The following is a 27,721-nucleotide window of genomic DNA, read 5'->3' on the forward strand; positions in this document are numbered from 1 at the left end:
TTTTCTATAGAAGTTTATTCCCAAAACAGAGCGCGGCTTCACGGAACAATTTACACAGACAGGAAAGAGGGCCACTGTGCTGGAGGGGAACCCCAGAGACGGGCATCTACAGAACCTAGGACGTAGCAAGGACACTCTCCCACTGACAGGCCACTTAGCCCTTCAGGGCAGAGGTCAGGTCAGTCTGGGTAAGGAGAGTTAGCAACCGCTGGTGGGATTTGGCACAGACAGCGAAGTGGGGTTTTGAATCTCAGAAACTGTGCCCCAAGTGTATACACTGGGTAGAGGTGAGTGGCCTTTGCACAGATCCCCAGCCCTGAGCCTCCTTCAGGGTGTGCTAAACAGAAGACTCAACTGACGTTTGACCTGGAAAAGGTCAGGGTTAGAAGCCCCCCTCGAGATGACCAGGTCCAGAGATATCACAGGTGGGTCTTCTAAGCCCTTCTCCCACTTCTCCTACCTTTCACTTGTAAACAAACGGGAAAACATTCTCAACTGTAAACAAAGTGTGAAACTTCACTGTTTTACATTGTAGACAGTAAATAAAAACCAAAACTTTAAAAAAATAATCTTGACCTGTAAACAAAGTAACAAAAATTTAAAGTCCCCAGTTGTGGACATCAAACGAATAACAGAAGAGTTTTGTGAACAGGATCCTAACAGTCATTTTTCCCTCCATGAGGGAATAACAGAAGGTGGGGCAGTCACTGCTACAGCCTGGTGCCAGGGAGGATCCTGCAAACAGTGGGAGGCGGTGGCACCTACATTCTGGGTCTTGGATTCCCTTGTTTCTGCTCCTTTGTTCACCCTCCCACTCATCCCTCCAGGGGGCAGTGTAGTGAACAATGGCACCACAGACTGGAGTTACTTAAGCGGGGAAGAGGCAGAGACAAAGGAGAGTCCCCTCTACTCACACCCTGGTAGGAATGTCTGATTAGAGGCCCGAGTCCCTCCCCAAGGGAGGAAGGGAAGCCTTGATCTGTAAACATGACGTCTGCTGCTCTCCCAGCGCCCACAGCATCAGTCCTGGGTCTTAAGGCAGTAAATGGCAGGGACTCCAAGAAATACACATCCACATAGCGGAGTAAGGGCACGAGTAAGCCCTCGGGAGGGAGTGGGAGGACCCCTGTCTGCAAGACCAACCCCCACACACTGGAGTTTGGCCTGTGGGGCACTGGAGAAAATGCTAAGATCAAATTTGCACTCTGGGCCCCAACACTGTTCAGATCAACGTGGGGAAGAGGCAGGGGAAGTGTCCCACTTGTCCACCCCACCCGTAAGATGAAAGAAAAGGACCCAGATGAGGCCAACTGCATCTCTCCCCCATCCCCTTCCAGCCCAGTCTCGGACCCCTGGGACACAGAAGAGCTGAAAAATAACATAAGCATATCTCTCTGGTTACAAAGGTACAAAATGTATAAAAGTCCTCCCTCCAGCCCCCACCCGCACCTGTCACACTCATGCTCACAGATGCATGGGACTGTCACACTGCCCTGAACTGAGGAGGGCCTGAAGAGGGCTGCCTTGGGATCAGTCACGAAGTCTCTTCCATCGGCCCAAATCCTCTGCTGCCCGTGGTGGCTCCTCATCTGCTGCCAGCCCCTCAGGAGTGACCTTCGCTTCTGGGAATTCTGTTGAATGTGGAAATGGAAAGCCATGGCTAAGACGACTTCCCTCTCAGCCCTCAGCCCTCTCATGCCCACTCCATGCATGGTTCTGCACCCTCCAAATACCCATCTGGACCTCCACAGCCTAGACCCATTAGCAAGTGGCTGCCTAGGTCTCGGTGCTTAGGAAACCACCTACGCAGAGACTACATGAAGCATCCATAATTCAGACAATACCACAAATCTCCGCATCCCAAGGAGTTTGTTTCTCTAAACTGAGTCTACAGATGAAGAGCTACTGTGTAGCTTGAACTGTGCCTCATCTCATTAAGGAGATGAGAGATGGAACCGAAGCTCAAGTGTCTCTGAAGCCTGAGTCCCTGCTCAGTCCTTTGGTACTTGTGCAGCCGCCAAGGCCAGACTGCAGGGACCCGGGTGGGTTGTCTTTTCCTCACCCTTCCCTTTCAGCGTCCCTCTAGAGCTCCGGTCCCCTAAGCCCCTGCTTCCTACCTCCTCTGTCCTCTCAGCGTTGGGCCCTGCTCAGTTCTCTTGGTCCCCTGCCCTATGCAGAGGCCTACTTCCCTCCCAATCATCCAGAGCTTGACCTGGCAGTTTCTCCTTGACTGACAACTCCCCATTGTCTTCTTAGACCTGGTAACTCCCCTGTGGGGCGCTGGGTCTGGCAATGCTCTTTCCTCCTCCCCCATTCCTTCATGGATTCCTGTGTGTCCAGCCACTTCTGGGTGTCTCTGGCATCCTCAACCCCACAGATGCCTTGTGGGCACTTCAGTTGTACTGTGCCTAATCCCACAGCACCCACAGGTGGGAGCAGTCTCATGCCAATGGAATACAATAATGAACAAATGACTTATTCTCAATCTGGCACAATATGCCACATTCCATATGTCCTCTTAGGCACAGCCATCTGAACAAAGAGTCCCCTCATTGCCTCATGCAAATGCCAGGTTATTTCATACTTTGATGCCCTGACTCCTGCCTGCCCCCTCCACTAGTTTCAGTCTTTGGCGGCACTTTTCTGGAATGTGTAAGCAAGTTCCAGCTAGCCCTTTTCCCATCTTCTGCTAGAATTGTTCCTAATGTGGCCTCCTGGCTGTGCTGAGCCTGGAGTGGCCCGTATCTATGGGCTAACTCCCAATTCATTCTACGGTGGAACTCGGGGGTGGGTACGTGGGGCAGCTGCTCTAAGCTGACAAGAGTGTGAACAGGTGTCTGGGCCCTGCTTACTCTGAATCTGGTGACAACTCCGAGATGCTGTGGGATGTGGCTGAGCGAGGTGTGGAAGGCCCAAGTGCAGAGGCTGTGGCAGAAGGCGTGGCAGTGGTGTGTGGGCCCGAGGGCGTGCTTGAGGACTGCACTGAAGACAGGGCTGAGGAGTTGAAGGAAGCAAGGATAGAGGAGAGGATGTCGAGTTGCTCCGTGGAGGGGCCATGGCTAGGGCCACTGGCGGGGTCCTCCCTGGCTCTGAGAAGCTGTGGGGCTGGTCCAAGGGCCTCTCGTGAGGGATGCCGACTAGGCACCTGGTCCAGCTGCTCCCGAGAGTTCGAGATCCTAGACAGAGAGTCCAGGGGCCGAGATGGCAAGAGGGGGTCCCTTGAGAGTTGCCGCTGTGGAGTCAGGGGCAGAGGTGGGTGCTGTGGGTCAAGGTCCCGGTTGCGGCGGGGTGGGGGCAGTGTGTTCAACCATTCTCGGGGTGCCCCTAAGTCCAGTGGATCCCGTGACCCAAAGCGTCCAGCCATAGTTCCAGGGTAGTCCCGGGGTGGCTGCCTCCGTGGTAGGGTGCTGACCCGATCTCTGGGCTCTAGGCGGCTTGGTGCAGCATCCAGGTGTTCCTGGGAGCCTGGCCGGCTCAGGGGATGCAAAACAGGGGCAGTAACTGGAACTTCCTCTAGTCTCTCCCGGCTCAGCTGTCGCCTTAGCAGCAAGTCCAGCTGCTCTCGGGAAGAGTAGCGGCTGGCTGGCTGTGAAAGGCTACCTGTGCCCCCGCCTGCATAGATGCGACCATAGGAGGCAGCTGGCACAGCACGGTGGCCCAAGGTAGCTGCACGGCACCAGGACAGCTCAGGAGTACCTCGAGTCTTGGGCACCAATGGGTACTGCAACCTATTCTTTAGGATGCCTGTGGAAGAATTGGGGACAGATTATGTATCAAAGAGCAGGCAGGGATCCAGCCAAGGAAGTGCCAGTTCCTGGGATCTTGTAGCACAAGTAAGAGGAAACTCCAGAGGTCCTACACAGACAGCGGAACAAGGGTCAGAGTAGGAGAAAGGAATCTTGTGGGTCAAGCTAGGGCAGTCACCGTGCAGGGTCAGGGCAGACTTCCAAGAAGTAAGAAGCGGGATAACCCTAAGTCCTGGAAATACGGGCCTGGGTCAAAAGGGTAGGAATCCCCTGGGCTGGAGCAGAAGCAGTCTCCAGTGTTTCTGTGATGTAAGACCAAGGGCAAAACCCTCTTGGGCTGGTGCAAGGACAACCTCAGGGACGCTACAGCCAGTGTAAGAGACAAGGACCTGAACCAGAGCAGGCAACCTCGGGGACGCTACAGCCAGTGTAAGAGACAAGGACCTGAACCAGAGCAGGCAACCTCGGGGACGCTACAGCCAGTGTAAGAGACAAGGACCTGAACCAGAGCAGGCAACCTCGGGGACGCTACAGCCAGTGTAAGAGACAAGGACCTGGACCAGAGCAGGAGCTCTGGACTCCAAGGCTCACAGCTTCTATGGTTTTGCAAAGTGAATGGGAATGGAGAAGCAGAGGGAAGATGGCTTCTGAGGATGCAGGAGTACAAGCCAGGATATAGAGGGGGCAGGCAGTCTCTGGGGACCATGAAGCAGGTTGAGGAGCAGGAGTCTGTCAGAGTAGAGCAAGATGACCTCCGTACTTGGGACCAGGAAGCTCAAGTCCCATCGAGTCTTCAGGACTCCTATAGCGAGGCCAAAGGGTTAGGAAAAGGCCTACCTTTCCTCTGCCGCTGGGCCCGGCCAAGGGAGGTTTCATCTCCACTGGTCAAAGCCAGATCTGGCTGGTTGTTATTGGCTGCATCTTTGTTGGTGTCTAGTCCAAGGCGCCTCTCAGAGCCCCAGGCCTGTAGAGCGCAGGGTGCTGCTGCCTCACACTCTCCCAGGGCTGGCCAGTAGGACAGGAGGTCATTGCCGTCCATATCTGTGAAGCCAGAGAAGGTTACAGGAGCCTCAGGCTTGACTCCAGTGTTTTCTAAGACCCATGAACCAGACTCCGTGAACCCTGGACCTAACGACTCTTTAAGCCCTGGCTGTCCTCATTGAGAAATAGGAAAGGGAGAGATGGAGAGATGGCTCAGCAAGCTTGTTAGCCTATGTTTGACTCCCAGGACCATATGGAAGAGAGAACTGACTACCACAAGTCGGCCTGTGACCTCCACCCAAGGACTGTTGGCATCACACGTACTCACACACATACAAAATAAAAGAAATTTTTAAAAGGAATAGGAACAGGAGGGTGTCCCTTCTCAGATCAGTGGAGCCCCTAAAGGAAGGTTTACTGCGGAACCTTCATCCTCAGCTAGAAGGGTGTAGATGAGATGGAAGTTTGATGGCTGAGGTCAGGAGGATCAAGATAAACCCCCAACCACAGGGATGCTAGGCAGCTGAGGGACAAGTTACTCTGTAACATCTCTGGCCTCAATACTGTCGCCCAGGTTGCTCCTGGGTCCCCAAGCACTCCTAGAAATCTGGATGGGAACAGTATATAGGGTCCCTGCGGGTCAGGCTCGGGAATCATAGGAGATGGTAAGGTCTCTACATCACATCTCAGTGAATCATGGGAGTCCCTTGATCACCCACAGAATCAGCAAGTATCTGTCACCTTTGGGGTGGGCAAGGAGCCTCTCACTCTGGGCTGCCCTGCGGAGTGGACGTTGGAAACGCCCTCGCGTCCGGCCATTGTCCTCACTTTCTGAAGAAGGGATGGATAGACTCCTCTCCTCCTCCAAGGACAGGTCACTGTCAGAGTCAGAGTCTGCACCTGGGGCGAAGGTCAGGAGGAAAGTGAAGCAGCAGGGGACTTGAGGGATAAGGAAAGGTCCCTAGCTGAGGGTCTGGAGGTGGGCAAGCAAGGCAGCAAGAAGATTAAGGTGGGGGCTGGATGGAGCTTTGGGGGGACATAAGGGCTTGAATTAATCAAGGGTGAACTAAACAAGCAAGGATGGGTAGGTGCCTTCTGCGGCAGTGACCTGAGAGGACCTTGCCCCATCCAGTTAGCCACTGCCCCCAGTTTGGGGTAGGAGAAGACAGATCATAAAGACACCCTCTACGCCCCTCCTCCCTGACCCAGGGCTCCAACTCCACCAGCATCTCGATGGAACATAGCCACATCCAGGTCAGTGGGGCCAGCGTGAGCCTGGAGGCTGTGCTCAATGTGGTCAGCGGTTGAGCCATGTCGAACCAGAACATTGTCCCTGGAAATGCAGAATCCTCCATCAGAGAAGACTGTGACAAGGTGTTTTGGAAGCTGGGGAGCTTTTGAGTGCATGCTGCATGTGGAATGGCCGAGGGTGGCTTTGAGTGCATGGCCTGCAGCATGTGGAATGGCCGAGGGAGCCTTTGAGTGCATGGCCTGCTGCATGTGGAATGGTCGAGGGTGGCTTTGAGTGCATGGCCTGCTGCATGTGGAATGGTCGAGGTTGGTTTTGAGTGCATGGCCTGTGGCATTTGGAATGGCCGAGGGTACCTCTAGAACTATTTATCAGAAGACAACAGGTAGGGCTGCTGCAGAGTTCCAGGTGGTCACCCTCCCTAGGATCTGATAAGGTCAACCCTTGGTGACATGGAACTAGACTAAGTCATATATGATCACTCACCTGAGGTAGCTGCGGCCCCGTTGGCTGTCCTGGTCCTGGGCCCTGCCGGAGCGGGCACTGCTCACGGAAGAGACAGTGGAGGCACCAAGAGTGATGCGGATAAGGCCACTCTCCTCAAAGAGGGCGGTGTTATTGTAGACTCCAGACCCCTGAAGGACAGGGGTATGAGCTAGTTCTGAAGAAGCCTCAGATCCAGGCATCCTAGGGTTCCCATCCCCACCTCCAGCCCTAGCAGTCTCTCACCGTCCCGGGTGCTGGTCTTGTCTCCTCAGGAGCTGCTTTCTTGCCTAGACAAGCCGGGGTCCAAGCAGCCCGAGCATCGGCATTCAGGACACAGAAGAGCAGCAGGACAGCCAGGCCCTGTGGGTCAGTGAAGGTCAGTGAAGGTCACTGAGAGATCAGAAGACAGAAGCTTAGAATACAGCTGACAGGGCATCAATCAGGGACCAATAAAAGTCACTGTGGGTCAGCGAAGATGGGAGTATCAGTATGTGAGGGTACAGGTTAGTGTTGACTCAGTGGTCCAAGGGTGAGAATCTGAGAGAAAGTGAGAGAAAGTCTCAGGACTCATAATGAGAAAGCCAAATGGCCGGAGGGGCTGAAGTCAATGCTAGTGTGGTTAGCAAGGGGTCAGAAGCTGCAGTGTTGGCGAAGGGCAGCCGAGGATCAGCTCTCAGCCTGATCTCAGTGACTACTTGGGTATCATTTACAGGCCTGGGGTCAGTAGCCAGGGTCAGTGTCTGGCTTAGGATTAGCATAGTCATTCAGCCAGAATGAGCTCCGGCCCTGGTGGCAATGCCATACCTAGGGCTAGGCTGTTGAAACCCTATCAGGGTCTAGGATAGGAGAGGGGCACCAAAGGTACCTGAAGGCCACAGAGTCCAGCATGGAGGTAGTGAAAGGCCAGTACGCTGTGGTTTACTGCCAGGAGGCCAAAGAGCCAGGAGGCGCTGACCAGCAGGAGGAGCAGAAAGGAGCTGCGCAGGGTCCTGCTGTAAGGACATGGGAGGACACAGGAGGACACGCCAGGGTCAAGCAGGGCTTATGTAGGGACACAGGAGGACAGACAGGGTACATGAAGAAGACACCTCACACAAGAACATGGAAGTCTCGGGAGGATACTAAAGAAGATGGGCAGGTCACGCAAAGAACCGGGAGAGCATTCAGGGAACCCTGAGAGACTGTGGGAAAGACAATGGAGTCAGGGAGCCACGAGAGACAACAGGAGATAGGCAGACACATAACAGGGGGTAAAGTGAAACATTCAGGTCGTGGAGGAATCCTGGGAGACCCAAGGGACTGGGGGACAACAGAGCGAAAGTCCGTGTGAGGCCAGAGAGGGAGCACAGGCCAAGGCAGGAAGGACTTCCCTTCATGCAGAATTTGGAGCCCAACCTCCACCAGAGCCCACCCAGGAGGAGTCTGCCATCTTGAGGACCCCTACTTCCCTCAACTAGCCAACTCACAGCACAGAGGTCTTCTTGGCCTCCCTCTGCCCTGTGGAGCAGGATGTGCGGGCAGCGAGGAGAAACATGGTCCCATTCATCTACACCCACAGTCAGGTGGAGCGGGGAGAGAGAGACAGAGACAGTAAGAAACAGAAAGAGACCAAGACCGCAAGCCTGAGCATGGAGAGCGAGAAAATGAGAGGGGAGGGGAGAGTATGACTCAGAACGAGACAGAAGAGCTCAAAAGAGTCAGAGATGAAAAGGGAAGCTGAGTGGGGTTGTGACAGTGACACAGAGAGAAATGGAGACAGCACGAGAAATAGCCAAGTCTTTGGACCCAACTGACCCCCCACTTCCATGCCAGCTGAGTGGGAGTTCACTGTGACCAGACACAAGACGGAAGCAGTCCAGGATGCTGCACCCTGCCACCTGCCACTCCATCACTTGCTCCAAGTCTCCTCCCTCTTTCCTGAAAATGAAGCACACAGTGGCACCAATAGCCGGACACTCACCACAATGACAAGAACGATAGGGCCAGCGAAACTCCAGATAAGAGGTTCATGGATGGAGATCCAGCAGAAGTCAGGGTTCCCATAGCCCTCTGGGTCTAGTCCAACAGCGAGGCCTTTGGAAAGAGAAGAGTTAGAACCAAGGAGGTATATTCTAAATTCTGACTCCTAGTATGTGAAGGAAACGGGATAAATGCAAATAGGATCCTCCCTGGTACACGGCATGGGGGCTAAAGGTTGAGGGATCACGATAGGATTGGGGGAAATAGCATGGGGTCAGACCAAGTGATAGGCGGAGGTTGGAGATCACAGGCTGATGGGTAAGACCTCACCTAACAACACAGCAGGGACGCCCCATCCCAGAGCATGGTAGAAGCGCATGGCACCACGATCCACATTCCGAGGCTCAACCTGCATCCGATAAAGGTGTAGGCCCTGCACCAGGAGCCACGCGAAGGTGCTGAGGAAGAAGTAGTGCAGGAGGATGGCAACCGCGGTGCACAGCAGCTGAGAGCGGGACCAAGAGACCACAGTCAGGACCTCTCCTGCCCTCCGCATCTCTGACCCACCCCACGCATCTGTTTTCCACTTATGATCCTAACAAGAGCATTTAATTCCTGCCAGTGTCCCGCCCCAAACCAGGACCTCAACTTGGGCATGCCTGATCTTAGTTCCTAAGCTTTGGGAAAGGTGGAGACACTGGACACATTCCCCAGGCCCTGGCCCTGCACCTGGTTGTGGGTCCTGTGGATTCCCAGCAGGAAGAGAAGCTCTGCTACTCCCAGGGTAGCTGCAACGTTGGCGTGGATCCCACGCACATTGGACTTGAGGCTGCGCAGGCTCAGCAGGACAGCCGCGGTCAGGACTAGTGCAGTCACAGACACGGCCACGACCACATGCGTGAACACCGCCAGCAGCTCTAGGTCTCCCTCTAGCCGCTGTGGAGTTAAGGATGGTCACTGGAATGCTGGGTAGACAGCTTCCTGCCCTTTTGACTTCCCGCTTCTTTGGGTCAATGAACGCAACTCTACCTCACGGGGAGAGGCATCCATAAGGACTCCAAAAGTGCCTGTCCGGCTACAGCGACACCGTGCATGGGATCCGTTCCTGTGTACCAGCTCGCAGTCCCTTGCTGTCCACATCCCATGCTGGTCTGTCCTGTATCCAGAGGAGAGTTAGTTAGATCTACCTTTCCATCCAGATGTGTTTCATTGCAGGCAGAGATTTGTGAGATGGTGGGGGAGGGAGAGGGTGCCTGGAGTTGGAGAACAGCATTCCTCATGGGCCTAATGGCACAGAGGCATAGAATGGGGCCTTGGGGACAGGCTGGGGCACCTCCCAGAGGTTAACAGGGACAAAAGGTTTCCAGAGTGGGGTCCTCACGGGCCAGGTGGGTCCCACTGCACACAGATCGCCTTGCTCCGATTCGCTGTCTGTAGTAGGCGGAACTCAAGGTTGATTGGAGACACCAGAACACCCCTTAGGAAGTTGCGTCCATGGAAAACAGCCACGCTGACCACCGGGGAGTTCATAACAGGGTTCTGGGGGAGCCTGAGGAGACACCCATCTGGTCTTGGACACTGTTGAACAAAGACTGATTGCCCACCTCTCCACCAAACCAATTGCCATGACTGACCAGGACCCAGCCTCTGCTGGGCTGCCAGGGGCTTCAGACTCACTGCCTAGACTGAGTTAAGGCCTGAACAGCTCTGGACTGGCCTGTGACTGTCAGCCTCAAACCCTTCCTTCTTCCACCCTCCCATCTCTATCTGACCTTCCCCAACCAATTTGGCTATGCCTTTCTCTATCAGCCAGTCGGCCTATCTATCCCCAGATCATGTACCCTTATATCCCCATATATGTCTCTATCTGTCACCCCTGCACCTCTGCTGCTCTTTATAACCGAAGAAAATTCACATGGAACTCAGTTCAGCAGGCTCCCTGGAGCTGTGCACAGGGCCATCTCTGTTTACCTGCAGACCTGCTCATCTGCCCATTGAGGAAAGGAATGCTGGGAGGGGTAGAAGCTCACAAAAAGCTCAGGGTTGAGGGGACAAGGAGCAGCTCTATGCCTGGTACCTGGCGCCCCGACGCTCAGCCTGGAACTGGGCAGGAAGAAGCCCCCCCAAGGTGCGGTACACAAGGAGAATGACAATGGAGATCCCAGGCTCAGGCTCAGGCTCCGGGGGAGCTGTTGGGGAGACCACACTTGAGGCTGTGGTGTTTTCTGTGTTGCTGCTTGTGGGCAGAGCTGCCAAAGGAAAGGAAGGAGCCACCGTGACTTCTTACCATGAACACCCACAGACCTAACCCTGAACCCAGCCCAGCATCCAAGCACAGAGATCCCTTCTACACACATCCAGAAACTGAGGAGTAGAGGGTGCAGGGGCCATGAAGGAACATGGGAAGATAGTGAGGCGGTAAGGTGAATATGGCGAAGTGTATATGGACATGGCGGTGACCCTGGGAAGGTCTCACACAGCAGCCACGGGCTAGGGGAGGTCTGACAAGGAAAGAATTGGTGAGGAGGTGACATGCTATCAGGCTTCGGGAGGCAATAAGGTGACCTGGTTCAGAAGTCACAGAAAGGGTTCCTACCTTCAGATGGGGATGGCTGTGGGGACTGGGAAGGCAATAGCACATGTGTGTGGGGATCCCAGGCATCCTGGCCCCGGAAAAGGTTGCTGTGGTAGCGGGGGTAACGACGGGCTCCCTGAGCTGAACTAGGATGCTCCATGCGGTCAATGCTGAGCACTGCCCAAGAAAAAGATGGATAACATCTGTACAGGACCTCCTTTCCGCCCAGGGTTACAGTCCCACTCTGCCCATGCTACACCTGAGCTTCACAAGCTGTATTTTCCTTGGTATGAGGGCAGGGGTTGGAGGAGGAATAGGCACGGCAGTAGCACCAGCCCCAGAGCTCCCCCTGCCCTTCTCCGGTCCCCTCTACCACTCACTGATATTGGGTGTGACTAGTCCAACAGGGTTCAGGTATGTCAGCTCCATATTCCTCGCAAGTGTGGCTGCATATTCCTCCAGATGCCGCACTAGCCCTGCGCTTCCTGGGGAGCCCCCAGGGGCTCGCTGCCCCAGGGCTGCCCACAAGTCTCCTGTCTCTGGAGCAAGCAGTGCAGAACCGGCCCACAGCAGATTCTAGAAGGATGGAGATGGAGCTGGACTCACCCAGATGGTAAGGGTGTACAAAGGCTAGACATGAGGGGTTTAGCCGGGTATTACGGGGGCCTGAGAGGCAAGAGGGCAGGATTGAAGTGGACAGGGAAGAGGGAAATTTTAGGACCTTCACTTTCCTGGAGCTTAGGATGGATATAAACTGGGGGTGCAGGGTTAGGAGGCTAGAGAGGAGGAACTATGGAGCTGGAGATCAGGGCATAGAATAGGGAATACAGACAGAACACAGCCCACCTCATTGAAGTGGGCGTCTTGTGTGGCTGTCAGCCCAAAGCCCTGCTGATGGCTCTCAAAAGCCAGCAAGTAGGCCAGCAAGCGGGCAGTAACTCGGACGTCTTGGCTAAAGTAGTAGTCAGTCTGGCCAGTCACCTCCCGCAGCCTCTGAGCCAGCTTCTTGGCCTCCACGGTATCCAGTGCTGTCTTGTTCAGCTCTAGGCCATCCAGCTGCCAGGACAAGGATGGCGGTGGTTTTTCTGTGGTCCTGTAGGCATTTCTCAAAAGCCTTACAGGGCGAAAGGCTTGGACAGAACTAGGAAATGCCCAAGAGATCAAGGGCTGAGGTCTATATTGGGTCCACCACAGACCCGAAGGTCTTGGGTGCAGGGCACTAGCTGGGCAGAGTCTCACCAGCAGACTGAGTTCCCGGAAGGCAGGCGAGGTGCAGTTGAAGAGGTCAGGCTCCAGCCAACCCTGGTCTTCATCACACAGCCGCACCGCAGCACCTGGGGGCAGGCAATCTCTGGTCAGGCCTGGAGCCTGGGTACTTTTGCTGGGAGGTGGTCACAGCACCCTCTTCTATCTCATAAGGAGCCTTGAGGTATGGGCCGGAGTGATGAACATTTATGATTAGGTGCCTAGATGCTGCAGCCTAAACCCAGGTGGCTTCCAATAGCTTGTTGCTCAGTTCTCCCAAGGATTCTGAGAAGCATTCTTACCACTAACCACATGATGAAAAGTCTAAGGATGTACTGTAGATACATACACACACACACACGATACACACATTCTCTTATACACACTCACCACTCACTCATACAGGCCAAAATTCATACACAAGTCATCAATGCTCACTGGCTACACACACAGACGTATGAACAAGCACACACACACACACACACACACACACAACGCTGCTCTCTTGTATACTCACAAGCATGTTGACACAGACAAGATCATCCAGGAGTATCATATGACCCGAGTGAGGTGGGGGAGGGTTCTCACACAAGTTTGAACCACCATAATGGAGACTCTATTCCCACTGCCTTCCCTTGTCTATGCAGCTGGGATAGAAGCTGAATGAGTTGTGTCCACCAGCAAGAGATCCTAACTTAAATTCAGAACCCCATCCCTCAAGACAGACTCACAGACACATGCACAGGCACAGAGGGACACACATGTGAGCATGCACACACAATCTCTGTTCAGCCACTGCAGAGACCTCAAGCAGCAGGGAGGGTTCTGGGAGGCCCTCAGGCAGCAAGGAGAAGCTGGTGGGTGACTCTGACCCATAGGAGGAACCCTACAAGGACCTCAGGAAGTAGGGAAGCATATTCAAGGACTTAGGGCATAGAAAAGAATCTGAAGGATCCCCAGGTGATGGGGTGGGATCCTTAAGGACCTCAGGCACCAGAGAAGGTTCCTAGGGTCCTCAGATCACAGGTAGGGGTCTCCAGGAGGACAGGAGTAGGTTTTAGAGAGCTCAGGCAGCAGGGAGGGGGTCTGCAAAGACCTTAAGCAGCAGGAGGGGGGTCTGCAAAAGCTCTGGCAGTGGGAGGGGGGCAGCGCACCTGAGCAAACACGTACCCCTTACCTGTACCCCGTAATCCTGCCCAGAAGCCAAGAGAAACAGATGGAGGCTTAATGAGAGTACAGGAAGGGAGCCAGAGCCCCTAAGAAGTATAAGGGGCCCACATGGATTTCCACCCTACTCCCATCTCTTTACAGAGATAAGGTAAAACCACCCAACTTGGTGGAAGAGGCGGCTGTAACAATCAGAAAACAGACCTGCCCCACCCTCGGCAACAATGCTGCCCACCACATACTCACCCAAGGCCCCCCGGGGACAGGGTACTGTGGCCAAAACACCAAACTTAGTCTGGGGCCACCACACACCAGATCTCAGGGACTTGGGGCAGGCATCATAGAGTACTAGGGAGAAAGGGAGTGTTGAGCCTGGTGGTCAGGTTCCAAGGCAAGTAACACCATACCTACGCTGTTCCACACTCCCATGCCCAGGCCCAAAGTCTATCACTCCCCTGCTGGCTTCTAAAGAGCTGACCTGTTAAAGTCTATGACAAGTCAGCCAAGCATGCATAGTAAATGTAGGGCTCCCGGGTGTAACTTGTCTCAGGAGTAGCTTCCCAGAGCCCACCACCTCCAGAAGCCAGGAGTGCCACCGGTCCCTTAGCATGCTGGAGCCAGATCTCGACAGATGGAGGTGAACAGAACTTGCTTACCTCGGCAGCCACTAGCTGTCACCTCTGCAAAGGGGCTGTCACAGCTATTACACTGCCGGCCAAGGGCTCCTGGACGGCAGGGGCACTGCCCGCTGTGAGGTGCACATGAGCGTGAGGTGGAGCCCACAGGGTAGCAGTCACAAGGGAGGCATGAGTCACTGCCCCTCGGTCGGTAGTAGAACTCCTGTTTAGGGGTGGGTCAGGGGCCTGAGATCAGAGGTTAGGCTTCAGGGAAGGCTCTTAGGTGAAAGGTTTGGGGATGAGTGGAATCAAGGGCAAAAGTTAAAAAAAAAATCTCAAAAGAGCTCATAGGCTAGAAAGACTTGCCTCAGATGAGACAAGGAAGGGTTTAGAAGTCAAGCATGAGAGGTGAGAGGTGGCAACTAGATTGTAGGATACAGATTAGGAAGTTAGGGCCCAAGTCATATGGCAGAGGACAGCAAATTGGACAAGAATCATAGGTAGTATCCAAGGGAAAGTTAAAGGTCAGGGGTCGGAGCCTAGGCAAACCTTGCAGTGGCACTGCCCATTCGTCTTGTTGCAGTTCGGGTCAAAGCCCTTGTGAACATCACAGTTGCAGGGACCACAGGTTGGGCTTCCCCACCAGCCCCGAGGGCATTGCTGGTCCATCCTGGGAATGAGATGAGATAAAGTGCATCCATATTTCAGTGACCCTGATTGCTCCCACAAGGTCTTTTCACCATTTTAGTCCCAAGCATCTCACCTGTGTTCACAGTGCTGACCAAAATAGCCATTTGGACAGTCACAGATATAGCCGTGGGGGGTTCCTTGAAGGTGCCGGCATGATCCCTGGTTTTGACAAGGGTTCAAGAGGCAGGCATCCACACAACCTGGGCCATAGTAACCTGCAGGTTGGGTCAGGAAGATCAGAACACTGGTCAAAGAACATGGAAAGAGGCAGGGTTCTACCCTCTCAGTTCCTGTCTGCCCTAGGTCCTCTAGTTCCTGAGCCTTCTCCATGGCTCCTGGTTCCTTCTCCAACTCTCTCAACACCCACCTGGCCAGCAGGTGCAGGAAAAGGTCTGCCAGAGGTCTTTGCAGTTAGCATGCGGTGGACAGGGCCCAGATGCACAGGCGTTGGTCACAACACAGCCAGGTTCCACATTTACTCTGTGGCTGGGAGGTGGCAGGGCTGAGGACCCAAAGGGTGTAAAGCCAATCCAGACCCCCTATAGACAGAGAGAGAAAATGGCGAGACTCATGTCAAGGCAGTCCTATGGAACCAGCCACACAGTCTGTCGATCCGTGACATGCAGTCTCCCCCTGTCCCTTCCACAAAACTCAAGGCCTCCCTAAATATCCCCATCCAGCCCCCGACAAGGATTCCTTGTTGTGCTGTTTCTGCCATGTCTTCCAGATGATCCTTGATTACCTAAGCTAGACTTCTGCCAGAGGAAGGTTTGATTTGTCTCTGATCTCTCTGAGTCATCCAGCCCCCCTCCCAGGCCAACATGGGGTTAAATGCTACTTTTCGGTCCCTAGTGACCCCTATCATAGTCTCATGCTGATCCTCACCTGGACACAGCCAACCAGACCCTGTGGACCCTCCTCCTTACTGCTGGGGGGCAGGCCTCCCACATGGAGCTGCTTTACTTTCAGGCCCTGCAGCTCACCCCCCACAGCCATGGTGTCCTAGAAAGAGGGGACAGTCAGCACGGAGGGAAGGGGCACCTAGTAAACCCCTGTCATGTCCCAGAGTCAGAATGGCTTCTTCTAGTCCTGTATGACCATGCTTTGTCCCCTGTATCAGAAGAACGGTTTGAAAATAAGTTGTTCCTAAGTATGAGTCGCTGTGGCAAGGGTGACAGCTAACACAAAAGCTCCAATTAAGAGCTGGCTCGGGGCTGGCTGCTCTGTTAGAGCATCTGGGTTTGATGCCCAGAACCCTATCATAGCAAGGGTTCTGATACTCTCCTGTGGCCTCCCTGGGCACCAGACATATATATGGTGCACATACGTACATGGAGGCAAATACTCATACACATAACATAAAAATAAATAAATAAATAATAAATAAATAAAGAGTTAAGCTCAGACAGGCTCCTCCCTCCTGGACCAACCTTGTAATTCCATGATCTTATTTTTTGAGCATATATATGAGTATATAGTGTGCTTGTGTGTATATACATGTTCATATGTGTATGGGTGAATGATGTGTGTACATTATACATATGGAAACCTGGAGTTGACACCAGATGTCTTCCTTGACCATTCCCCACTTCATTAACTGAGACGGCTAACCCCAGAGCTCATCAATTCTGGCTAGCCTAGTGAGCCAGCTTACTCAGGGGATCTCCCGTCTGCCTCCTGAGTGTTGGGATTACTGGCAGCTGCTATGCCTGCCCAGTGTGTACATAGATTCTGGGGCCTGGCACTTAGGTCCCTACAGTTGCCTAAGCAGGTGCTTTATCCTCTGAGCTATCTCTCCATCCCTAAAATTCCAGTAGCTTGGCTTGGGGTAGGTAGAGATTAGGGAAGACAACAGAAGGGGTTTCCGGGAATCAGGCAAAGTCAAAGTCCTGACTTACAGGGGTACCACAAGATCAAGCCAGAAATCTAGGGAGCCTACCTGGCTCAAGAGCGGCTGCCTAACAGAACAACGTGGCTGGTGGAGTAGGATCAAAGCAAAGGGCTAGGAGAATATCGGAGTTGGTAGCGAAGGGGTGGAAAGGAGCTGGACAAGAGGTGGGGTCACATATGTTAAGTCTGGTTGGAAAGCTGAGAACAGACTACCCTGGGTTCAGAGGTCAGACCTGGAAGAGGTTGAAGTCCAGTGAAACCATAAAGATATGATGGCCCCTTCGGCCTCCTGGATCCTCCTGCAATTCCAGCCGAAGATCATGCCACCGGCCGTCACTGACAGTTGTCTGGTCCAACAGGAGGTGGGCGGCATGGCCTGAAGCCCTATTTAGTGTCACAGACAGCAACCCCTGATCCAGCTGTGAGTAGAAACACATAGCCCCAAGGTTAGATTAGAATGAGGCCGGGAGGTGAGGTCAGGGGGTGTAGTGGTCAGGAATATGTGTTAGAACAGTAGAGACAAACCTATGCCCAATGCATAGGACACTGTTCGGGGATATCGTGGTGTTGACATGGGTTGGGGCAAAGGGCAGAGCCAGGGGTCATGAGTTGGTACAGTTATAAGAAAGAGCTGTGTGTGTGCCCTGAGCATGCAGAGAACGTTCTGATAGGGAAGAATCCACGTGCAGGGTTCTTCAGAGCAGAGTCCAGGGTGTTAAGACATCTGACAGAGAACTATGTTATATGTTCAAACCCAGTTATTGGGGAGCATTGGCAATTAGCAGAGGGGGAAGAGCGAAGGACTGGAAGGACAGACATACCTGGCAGAGGAGCACACTATGTGGCCCAAGTTGTACTTGCATCAAGACCCCTTTTGTTGCCCGTGTTCGAAATGCTAGTCCCAGGTACCATGGCACGGACACAGTCATGTCATTTCCAAAGTCCCAAGTCAGTGTGCTGTTGCCATGGAAACGGTAGGGATGGGCCATTGCTGAGGACAGAAGAGAAGTAGGGTTACAGATCCTATCCCAAGAACAGGCCTTACTTACCCTGCAGGGTCCTCCTGCCCCATGATGCCCACTCACTAAGGCGACAGTCTTTGCCACCAAAGCCCACTGGACAGTCACAGCTGAAGCCACCCCAACGCTCTGAGCAGAAGCCACTGTTCTTGCAGGGGCCTGAGGCACAGAAGTGCAACTTGGCCTGACAGCCTGGAGAGAAAAGGACGAGGAAGAGATGAGAAGGCTGGGTGAGGATTTGAGTGCTGGCCAGGATGCTAAGCCCAGCGGTTGAAAATGCACAGTTTCATCCTCCTGTTCTAAGGACATAGTGTGAGTAAGGCCCTACAGGCCAGATACAGTGCGGATCTTGCCATGTAGTATTGGATTGGGGTTCAATGTGGAGCCATCCCATGCAACCCCCCACCTCCTCCTCATGATGGACAAAGGGACATGAATAAGGACAAGTAGCCTTTGGGCCTACCTGCCATAGTGCCATTGTTTGCAACGAAGGCTGCCATGTCCATTCGGCGGCCATCAATGTGCAAGTCTCGCATGCAGCCAATGAAGTCCTTGTGGGACACGGGGAAGTTCTCGGGAAGGTTGGGGACACCCCCCAAGAGCAGAGGGCCCGTCAGGTCCAGGGACCTGGGGGTCAGGAGTCTGGGTCATTGGTGGGTCTGGGGCCAGAGTAGGGTTGCTCCTGGGGGCTACCAGAAATAGGGGATAGAACTAAGGGAAGGGGGATTAGCCCGAGAAGGTAAGACCAGGATGAGCAAAGAGTTAAGAATGCAATTGTGAGGACGTAAAGAAGACCATGATGGGCAGATGGTCGGGGAAAGGTGGGCTACTTTGGTTTGAAGACAATGATGAAGAGGAAGGCATTTGGGTGGCTGGGGTGGGGGATGGAGAAGAGGGATTGAGGGGTGACGTCAGCAGGCTCAATGGTCTCAGGGGCTGTTTATGAGATTAGTGGACAATGTGTGTCATTAGAGACTTAAGGTATGTAGAGATTTTTGAGGACAGAATGCCTAGGGATTTTTTCTGAGGACTGTGTGGAAGCCAGAAGCCAGGGGTAGAATCTGGGATTGGGGGCTAGACTGAGTAGGCTTCCAGTGTCTTTGATCTGCTGGTCTGGGAAAAGAACAAGGAGTCTGGCAAACTATGTGAAGGGCTAAGGTGGGCTCTGGTCGGCAGAGAACACGAGGAGCGGGGGGTGGGGGCCTCACTTCTTGGAGCTTGTTTGCACACCAGCAGCTGCACATGCGTAGTTGCCAATCTCAGCACCAAACTGCAGCGCCACAGCCACATTGCAGTCATCCACACTCAACACAGCCACCTTGTCCTTCGAAGGGCCCTGAGCACCCCCTAGGGCATCTGTCCGGGGCTGAAGACCAGGCACACCGATCAACAATGCCCCTATGATAACTCCTGAGATGAACTCAGAATCCTGACTCCCCCGCACTGCCCACCCATACAGTGGCAGAGGTGGTGCCCACCTTATTGTAGTATCTCAGATGCACGGTATGCCACTGCCCATCACTCAGGCCTCCTGGAACTGTGGGGCTCACCACCGTATTGGATTCACCTGTGGGGAACCCATTATGCACGTGGCATGTTGTCTGGAGTTCCTGAGTGGCACCATCTCAGCACATTTACATAAATTTACAGGTACTCAAAGGGTCCTGTTGAATAACTGGATCACCATATCCCCTGGTGACCACCCTGGCTGGACTACAGAGTCCTTGAACACATATGGAAACACAGATTTCCCAGAGAGAGGGACCTTCCCTGAGGGAGCGGCCACAGAGCCCAGTCCTCACTGTTATCTGTTTGGCACTGAAGAGTGTGCTCAGGTGCTCAGTTAAGGACACCTGAGGGGACACACGCATTGACTCTGCCAGCCATCCCTGGAACACATGCACCCCACTCACTGTCACAAAAATCCACAGGAGCACCCACCCGTGGAATATGTAAGCCGCACTTGGCCAGCCACAAGCTCTAGAGCCAGAAAGTCATGCTTCTCATTTAGACGTCCGTTGTAGAAGAGTAGTCCGCTGGGCTGCACTGTTGCAAACCTGGGGGAGATGGACCGGGACCATTAGGAGCAGACAGCTCACACCCTTTGAAAACCAGCTCAAGCTGAGCCGCAAACAGAGCATGGGAGATGCCAGAGCATCCCAGCAGAGGTCAGGGAAGAGGGTGGTGTCCGGGAAGAACCACAGGACTGGGCAGTCAGCAATATGGCTCAGGGTCACATAGGTAGGGACAGAGGAGAGATGTGCCGTGACACGGGGCGGGCACCTACGAGAGGGACAGCGTGAGGTGGAAGCGCTGCCGCAGGCCGCGGAACATGACGAACGAACTAGGAGGGAAGGAGCGTGCGGCCACCTCACAGCGCGGGCCCTCGAAAGCGCCGCCCGCGGGGCACTGGCAGCGAAAGCCGCCATTGGGCGCGTTGGTGCAGGTGCCCCCGTTGCGGCAGACGCCTGGCACGCAGCGTCCAGCTTCGGTGTCCAGCTCGCAGTCTTCGCCTGCAGGACAGCACGGGTCAGAGGACCACGCCCCGCCCACGCTCTCGGAGGCTGGAGTCTCAAGGCCAAGCCCCTCGGCCTCTGACTGGTTGAGCTGCCTGTGAGCACGCCCTCAAATGGTCTATCTCCATCGCGGACCCGCCCACAGCCTCGTCGCTCCGCCCCTGACCCCTCCCCTTCAGCGCCTCTAGCCTAGGGTTTCTATTTCTCTCCGAGCTTTAGGCTTTCTGCCGGCTGGGCTCAGCCGCGCCCCTAACCGTTGCCTCAGGAAGGACGCCCGGTGCTCACACGCACTCCGTAGTCCCGCCGCTAAACGTCGCCAGGGCTTCATCCGGCGCTGCACCTGACTTACCGGTGAAACGCGGGCGGCACACACAGGTGTAGCCTCCCTCGCGCCGCGCACACGCGCCGCCATTGCGACACGGGTTCGAGTAGCAGAGGTCTAGCTCAGTCTCGCAGAAATCTCCCGTGAAGCCAGGCGGGCAGCGGCAGCGCAGACCGGCGATGGGCTGGATGGGTCGGAAGAGCGTGGAGGCCGAGGCCAGGAAGGGCGCGGAGGAGTCAAAGCGGAGCACTGACACGCATTTCATGTAGTTCTCGCAGGGCTCGCGCAAGCACACGTTGTCGTCAAAGGGCAGCACGTCGAGCAGCGAGCGGGCAGCCAAGGCGGCGCGGCGCACATAGAGCTGCTCCTGCAGCTCCTCGGAGCTGAACCAGGGCCCTGCAGCGCCTGCCCCAGCCCCTCGAGGAGCCAGCGCCGAGAAGCTCACGTTAAGCACGGTGCCCCCCACGTCCGTGTCGTTCTGGATGTTGAAGATGAAAACGTCCTCGGTAGGGGTTGCGAGCACTGCAGCCACGCCTTCAAGAAAATGGCCCAGCAGCGGTGATAGGAAGCGCTCTTGCCACATGTTCTCCAGGCGCACAGTCAAGCTGTTGGCCAGCAACTCCTCCGTGATGATGACCACACGCAGCACACACTGTGCTGTAACACTATGCAGGCCATCTGCAAGTAGAGGCAAGGACAGCGATCAGTTTCGGGTCAGTAGCTGCCTCTCCTTGGGACACAAGAGGTCTGGGGCCAGTGATTACCTAGACCTACGAGCCAATAGACTGACCCCTAACAAGGTACAAGTCTAGGATTAGTAGTCACCGTGTCTCCCAGCATCAGGGTAACAACTGGCTGCTGCTTCCTACTCCAGCTTCCCCAACACGGGGAGAGGCTTGAGTCAGTAATTTAGCCAGCTCAGATCTGGCCCTTAGCACCAGGGAGCTCCACCAGCCCTGCCCCCACAATTACCAATGAGTTAGTATTCTACTAACACACAAGAAGTTCTGTAAGTGTTCAGTAATTCATATTCCTAGTCATTGTGATCGATAGGCTACTCCCACTAAAGATAGAAAGAGAAAAAGCCAGGACCATTGGTCATCCATTTCCAGTTTCCCATCTTCCCCCATTGAAGCAGAAACAGCAGAACACTCCCTGCAAGAAACAATGGGGGAGGCAAAGGCCAGGTGTGTGGTGGTGCAGGACTTTAATCCCAGCACATGGGAGACAGGCAGGGGCAGGCAGATACCTGTGAGTTTGAGGCCAACCTGATCTACATAGTGAGTTCAAGTCAGTGCTACATAGTGAGACCCTGTCTCACAAAACAAAACAAAACAAAACAAAACAAAATTCCAGCACAGGGGAGGCAGAGGCAGGCAGATCTTGGGTTCAAGGCTAGCCTGGTCTTCATAATGAGTTCTAGGACAGCCAGGGCTACACAGAGAAACCCTGTCTCATAAAAACAAAAACAGAAGAAAAGAAAGAATAAGTTCCAGGACAAGGCAATCTCTTGCCAACCAACTGCTCCCCCAAGGCACTAGATGAGGTCCTGGACCAGCGAACACTCAGTGCAGTTCTCCTGGATCAGCAAGCTCCATGGACCTTGATGTATACCCACACTGTATCCTCCTCAAACCACCTAACACTCTAGTCCTGGGTTCTGTGATTTCAGTGTCCATCCTGAGAGGAAAGTCGGGTACTTATCTGCTTTGTTCATCTCAGATCAAGCACGTGTTGGGTGTGGGTGGTCCATAAAGACTGGCTGTAGAGAGAACTGAAAGGAAATGAAGACCTCGCCTCCTCTGTCAGTGCCAGGAGACCCAGCGCCAGAGCTGAGACAGAAAAGATTCTCCAAGCCTCTGTCACTTCTAGACGGTGATACTTCAAGGGTATTTCCACCTGGGCCCTTCTATGAGGGAAGGGTTTGTGAAAGTCCAGGGAAATGAAAGCTATTGGATCGCTGGACATTTTCCAAAAGGAAAGGTCCTCAGCCTTTGGATAGTAGCATGGACCCAATCCCTGCCTGAAGCTGTCAAAGTTAGCTGCTCTTCCTGACCACTGAAGTAAGTGAGGGGAGACTAGACCCAAAGTAACCCTTATCTAAATTTGGGCATGAAATGAATAAACTTTCTGGATTTTCCTAGAAACACAAGAGCATCACAAAGAACCTCTGCCCTTCCTTCTTTAAAGAGAGAGGAGCAAGCCAGGTGATGGTGGTGCATGCCTTTAATCCCAGCACTCAGGAGGCAGAGGCTGGTGGATCCCTGTGAGTTCGAGGCCAGCCTGGTCTACAAAAGCTAGTTCCAGGACAGGCTCCAAAGCTACGAAGAAACCCTGTCTTAAAAAAAAACAAACAAAAAACCAAAAACAATAAATAAATAAATAAATAAATAATTTTAAAAAAGGAAAGAGGAGCAATTCTTATACGAACAGCTACTTATGGTTCTTTCATGCCCTAGAATTTTAAGGATTCTGTAGACTGTCCAAGAACCTAAGAGCATTGCCTGCTCTTCCAAAGTTCAATTCCCAGCAACCACATGGTGGCTCACAACCATCTGTAATGAGGTCTGGTGCCCTCTTCTGGCCTGCAGGTATACACACAGACAGAATACTGTATACATTATATATATATATATATATATATATATATATATATATATATACACATTACAAAAAGAACCTAAGTGGAACTGAAGTCTATGAGAATCTTACTGGGTACAGAAAGCCACCACTTTAGGGATTCTGGTTTGAACCCCGACAAGTTAAGATCCTTAGGTCACATGCCTATCCCGCATCCCTCACCTGTTACAGTTACCAGCATGGAGGCCACTAGTGGACGGTTGTTGTCTAACTTCCGGCTGAGTCGAAGCTCCCCACTGGTCTGGTTGACCACCAGCAGCTGCAGTTCATTGCCCCTCTCAAAGGAGTAAAAGAGGTGGTCAGAGACATCCGGGTCATAAGCTGGGATGCGCCCAATGATGCCTGAGGGGAAAGTGTCAGAACGGTTGGATACATAGTTGTTGAAGAGAATCTGGAAGTTGTTGAGCACAGGACTATTGTCATTCTGGTCAACCAGGCGCACATGGACAGTGGCCCGGCTGACCAGAGGAGCAGATGTGGCCTGCACCACAATCACATACTCCTGGCGAGCCTCATAATCCAGGTCTATGAGTGCTGTCAGCTCTCCAGAGAAGATGTCCATTTGGAACAGCTCAGGGATGTTCCCTTCCACAATCTGGTACATGATGTGGGCATTGGGGCCTTCATCGGGGTCCACCGCAGTGATCTGAGCCACCACTGAGCCTACAATGCTGTTCTCCTTCACCCTCACTTCAAACTCCTCCGCCGGGAAGACAGGGGCATTGTCATTCACATCTTGTACAGTCACCTGGATACTGACTGGAGTCCGAAGTGGGGGCACACCACGGTCCACCGCATAAGCAGTCAGCTCATACACTGGGACTGATTCCCGATCCAGCCGCCTCACAGTCCTGACAATGCCAGAGGTGGGCTCAATGGTAAAATCTCCATCTCCATCTTCCCCATTCTGGAAAGTATATTGGACCCGGCCATTGGCATGAGCATCCCGGTCAGTGGCTGAGATCTGCAGAACACTAGTGAAAGGTGGAGCATCCTCCGAGACCAAGCCTGTATAGTGGGAGGCCACAAACTGAGGAGCATTGTCATTTACATCGTTGACCATTACCTCCACATATGTGGTATCTGCTTTCTGTGGGATGCCATTGTCCCGAGCAGTAATGGCCAGTGTGTATGTCACTTGGTCCTCGTAGTCCAGTGGAGCTTGTAGTGTAATGGCCCCTGAGTCTGCATCAATTCGGAACTGGGGCAGGTTGTCTTCCAAAAGATAAGTGATGCGAGCATTTTCACCCACATCATCATCAGAAGCACTGATGACCACCACAGTGCTACCCACTGGTCGATCTTCATTCATGCTCACGGAGTAATGAGCGCTTTGAAAGACAGGCCTATGTGTGTTGGCATCTGTGATGTTGATATGCACATAGCAGTGATCATGAAGGGCACGGTCAGATGCAGTAAGCACCAGTTTGAAGTAGCGCTCCTGCTTGTAATCCAGTGGCAAAGCTAGCGTCACCAAGCCCACACCACCTTGGGTGCTGATGGCAAAGCGGTTCCGAGTGTTGCCACCTGTGATTTGGTAGCTGATGGCACTGTTGGCATCTCGGTCCACTGCGGTCACACTGACCACACTGGTGCCCACAGCTGCATCCTCATTGAGCCGAAGATGGTACTCTTTCATGGTGAACTCAGGCCGATTGTCATTGACATCCAACACAGTTACTGTGACACTGGCTGAAGCAGAGAGTGGGGGTGACCCATGGTCTCGCGCCTCTACGCCAAAGAAGTAATGTTCCACAGACTCACGATCCAGAGGGCCACTCACAGAGACCCAGCCAGTGGCACTGTTTATCACAAAGGGTGTGTCTGGTGCCACACCAGTTAAAGAATACTCCAACCTGGAGTTCTCCCCGTGATCTGCATCCACTGCCTGAATGTGAATGACTGAGTGACCCAGGGGTGCATTTTCCAGAACAGAGACCTGAAAGGGTGTGCTGACAAAGATAGGCGTATGGTCGTTGATGTCTACCACCTGGATGCTTGCCAGGCCTGTGTTGTTGGACAAAGGTGGCCTCCCTGCATCTTGAGCCCGGATACGCAAAGCGTACTCTCTCTCTGCCTCAAAGTCCAGAGGTGCCACTACCTGGATCTCACCCGTGAGACTGTCGATGGCAAAATGGCCACGGCTGTTGCCGCTGATGATGTTATAGTGCACCAAACCATTGGCGTCCTTGTCCTGGTCCGTGGCCGTGACACGTAGCACCACTGTATGAGGGCGCACGTCTTCACGCACCTGTGCCACATAGCGCTTCTCGCTGAACTGAGGCGCGTTATCATTCTCATCCAGCACAGTTATGTGCACTCGAACGGTGGCTGAACGTGGCCCCGGCTCCTGGCCCTGGTCACTAGCTTCTACCACCAGCTCGTAGCTTTCCATGTGTTCCCTGTCCACGCGGCCACTGGTGCTGATAAGGCCCGACCGTGGATCAATCTCGAAGGCGGCGACTGCCTCCTTGCGTGCAGCTGGCGACCCGACGAAGCGGTAGCGCAGGTTGGCATTTGGTGGCGCATCGCCGTCGGTAGCACGCAGCTGCAGGATGGGGTATCCTTCTTCCACATTCTCACGAAGTGTTTCCCGATACTGGGCTTGCTCAAACACTGGCGCGTGATCATTGCGGTCAGCTACTGTCACCGCCACCATGGTGGTGGCTGAGAGGCGCGGTAAGCCGTGGTCCTGTGCGGTCACTCGAAGGTAGTGGCGCTCCATACTCTCACGGTCCAGAGCGGCCGCCGTGCGGATGAGGCCACTCTGAGGATCAATGCTGAAAAGCTCCAGCGAGCGGCTGTTCATGAGCGCCGCCAGCGAGTAGACTAGGCGCCCGGCCTCACCTGGGTCCGGGTCCTGCGCCACGACGCGTAGCACCGCTGTGCCCGCTGCCTCATTTTCAGGTACCAGTGTCTGGTAGTTGTATTGAGGAAACTGCGGGTGGCGGTTTGCGGCACGCCGGAGCCGACCCTGGTTCTTGGAGGGTATTTGCTTGGCTTCAGAACCAGTTTGGAACCCTGGAGGGCGCGGCCCAGGGCGCTGAAAGAGGAAACGGCGGCGGAAGGGACCGCGGGAGCGCATGCGCTCGGGAGCCGGCTCGGGAGCTGTCCGTAGCTCGCGTGGTGCTGAATCTGGCGTAGGAACTGTCCTCACAGCACGTGGTACTGAATTCTCCCCTAGGTCAGATCTTAGAGAGCCGGGGAGGCAATTCCGCCGAAGGGCTCCCCTCTCCGTTCGAGAAGTCACGGATCTCTCACCCTGACCCTTGCGCCCTGAAGCCCACAGTTTCCCACAGCAGCGAGAGGCTTCCGCTCTCTTGCGGAAGGCTCTCCTAGCATTACGCTGGAAGGACACTGACCTGGAGCCGTCAGGCTGAGCCAGAAGGTCCGAAGGGTGGGGAGTGATGTTCCCCAAATCTGGATTCCCTGGGGACAGAGCCTCGAGCGGCAGGCTACCTCTCCGTAAAGGCCCTGTCCGCCCACAAGAGGAGATCTCTGGATGCCAACATAACAGATATCCTGGACCCTGACCAGCCTCTTGCTCCCGACTACCCAATGCCTGGACCACCAGCTCCGCGTTTGGTTGCTCAGGGGTCCCTCGTTCGTTCCGGGCGCTTTGCCTACCTACTCGGAGCCTCATGAAGACAGGTTCCCTGACTCCCAGGCCAGACTCTCCATCCTCCCAGACGCCGGGAGACTCGGGACAAAGAGCTACGGCTCCACTGCCGATCTGCGCTCTTGGCCCAGAAGCAGTAGCTACCCCTGGGTCCCAGCCCTGGTCCCCACCGCCCCCCAGCTCCTCTCGGCTAAAAGGGAACAAAGAGAGGAGAAGGAGCAGTAGTATCGGGGTCGACGGTCCCCGGAGACCCCACCATAGAGGCCGCCTCGCCATCACCCCCCGCCTCCCGGCACGGCCTCCGCCGCCCCCCGCCCGGGTCCGGGCCTTGGGCCCGCCCCGCCGCTCTGGCCCCCTCCTGGGCCCCTGCCGCCGCCCTGGCCGTCCGCCCCTCGGCCTGTCGCTCCGCGCCGCCACTGCTCTCTGGGCACCATCTACTCCGCGGCCAGAGCCCCTTTGGCATACAGCCCCGGCTTTTGCCGCCCCCACCACAGCATCCCCGACGCTGCTGTCGCCTCCCGACGCTCCAACATGGCTCCCGGCCGCTCTAATGGTTTGCTCCACCTCCGCCCCTATGCCCCAAAGCCGGTGGTACAACCCATTGCGCATGGCAGTTCTGGCTATAGAAGGCGCCGCCGCCATCTTTATTGAGGACAGAAGTGCTGCCCACGGTGCTGAAAGGAGCGGGGAGTTTCTCCGCGACTCCGCTACCGCCCTCCCTCTCCTGCTAAAGTGCCGTTCATTCTTGGTTTCCTAGCCTTTCTTTAGACTGAGAATCTCATCTCCCTTCCAGAGCACTAGGTCCGAACCCTAACACCAATTTTGGTTTTAAAATGTGTTTTCATAATGTTCTGAGTGTTTGCACCGCTCTGAGCAGCGTTACCATATAGAATCCTGTGACAGGGACGATAATGACCAGACACAGGCCCGGGTCACTAGCAGTTCAAACAATAGCGTAAACTATTTATTAACAAGTTTAACTTATGAAACGTCTCAAATA

At 54.3% G+C, this 27,721-nt stretch overlaps 1 protein-coding gene across 3 annotated transcripts; it reads right to left on the bottom strand.

Annotated features, from left to right (window-relative positions):
* Celsr3 (cadherin EGF LAG seven-pass G-type receptor 3) lies at window positions 1–26,997 on the bottom strand. 3 transcript variants are annotated; one of them, XM_048423154.3, is made up of 36 exons: window positions 23,265–26,997; window positions 20,490–21,140; window positions 19,912–20,137; window positions 19,566–19,681; window positions 19,103–19,191; window positions 18,833–18,990; window positions 18,088–18,251; window positions 17,691–17,816; window positions 17,427–17,596; window positions 16,839–17,024; window positions 15,601–15,717; window positions 15,083–15,254; window positions 14,789–14,930; window positions 14,575–14,695; window positions 14,065–14,248; window positions 13,655–13,756; window positions 13,419–13,433; window positions 12,236–12,330; window positions 11,843–12,052; window positions 11,377–11,572; window positions 11,018–11,173; window positions 10,499–10,670; window positions 9,803–9,970; window positions 9,451–9,577; window positions 9,151–9,357; window positions 8,752–8,926; window positions 8,423–8,535; window positions 7,929–8,008; window positions 7,328–7,451; window positions 6,706–6,822; window positions 6,463–6,611; window positions 5,951–6,060; window positions 5,469–5,627; window positions 4,584–4,787; window positions 2,853–3,744; window positions 1–1,631 (listed from the first exon to the last, which is right to left on the bottom strand). In XM_048423154.3, the coding sequence occupies exons 1-36, from the start codon at window positions 26,995–26,997 to the stop codon at window positions 1,604–1,606; spliced, it is 9,954 nt and encodes a 3,317-aa protein (XP_048279111.3). In that variant the 3' UTR covers window positions 1–1,603. The 3 variants fall into 3 exon arrangements, with proteins under 3 accessions (XP_048279111.3, XP_048279110.3, XP_048279113.2); XM_048423153.3 differs by having other exon boundaries at window positions 7,328–7,454; XM_048423156.3 differs by lacking the exons at window positions 1–1,631; window positions 2,853–3,744; window positions 4,584–4,787; window positions 5,469–5,627; window positions 5,951–6,060 and adding an exon at window positions 7,556–7,643 and having other exon boundaries at window positions 6,472–6,611; window positions 7,328–7,454.
* Window positions 26,998–27,721: the final 724 nt, after the last annotated feature.

The sequence above is a fragment of the Myodes glareolus genome, chromosome 4, assembly GCF_982192425.1.
Source record: "Myodes glareolus chromosome 4, mMyoGla1.1, whole genome shotgun sequence".
NCBI lineage: Eukaryota > Metazoa > Chordata > Mammalia > Rodentia > Cricetidae > Myodes > Myodes glareolus.

Coding starts and splice junctions, on each gene's coding strand:
- Celsr3 (XM_048423153.3), bottom strand. CDS start 26,997: ATGGCGAGGCGGCCTCTATGGTGGGGTCTCCGGGGACCGTCGACCCCG. Junction 21,141..23,264: donor CATGCTGGTAACTGTAACAG/GTGAGGGATGCG, acceptor CTCTACTTGCAG/ATGGCCTGCATAGTGTTACA. Junction 8,009..8,422: donor CTATCGTTCTTGTCATTGTG/GTGAGTGTCCGG, acceptor CTGTGGGTGTAG/ATGAATGGGACCATGTTTCT.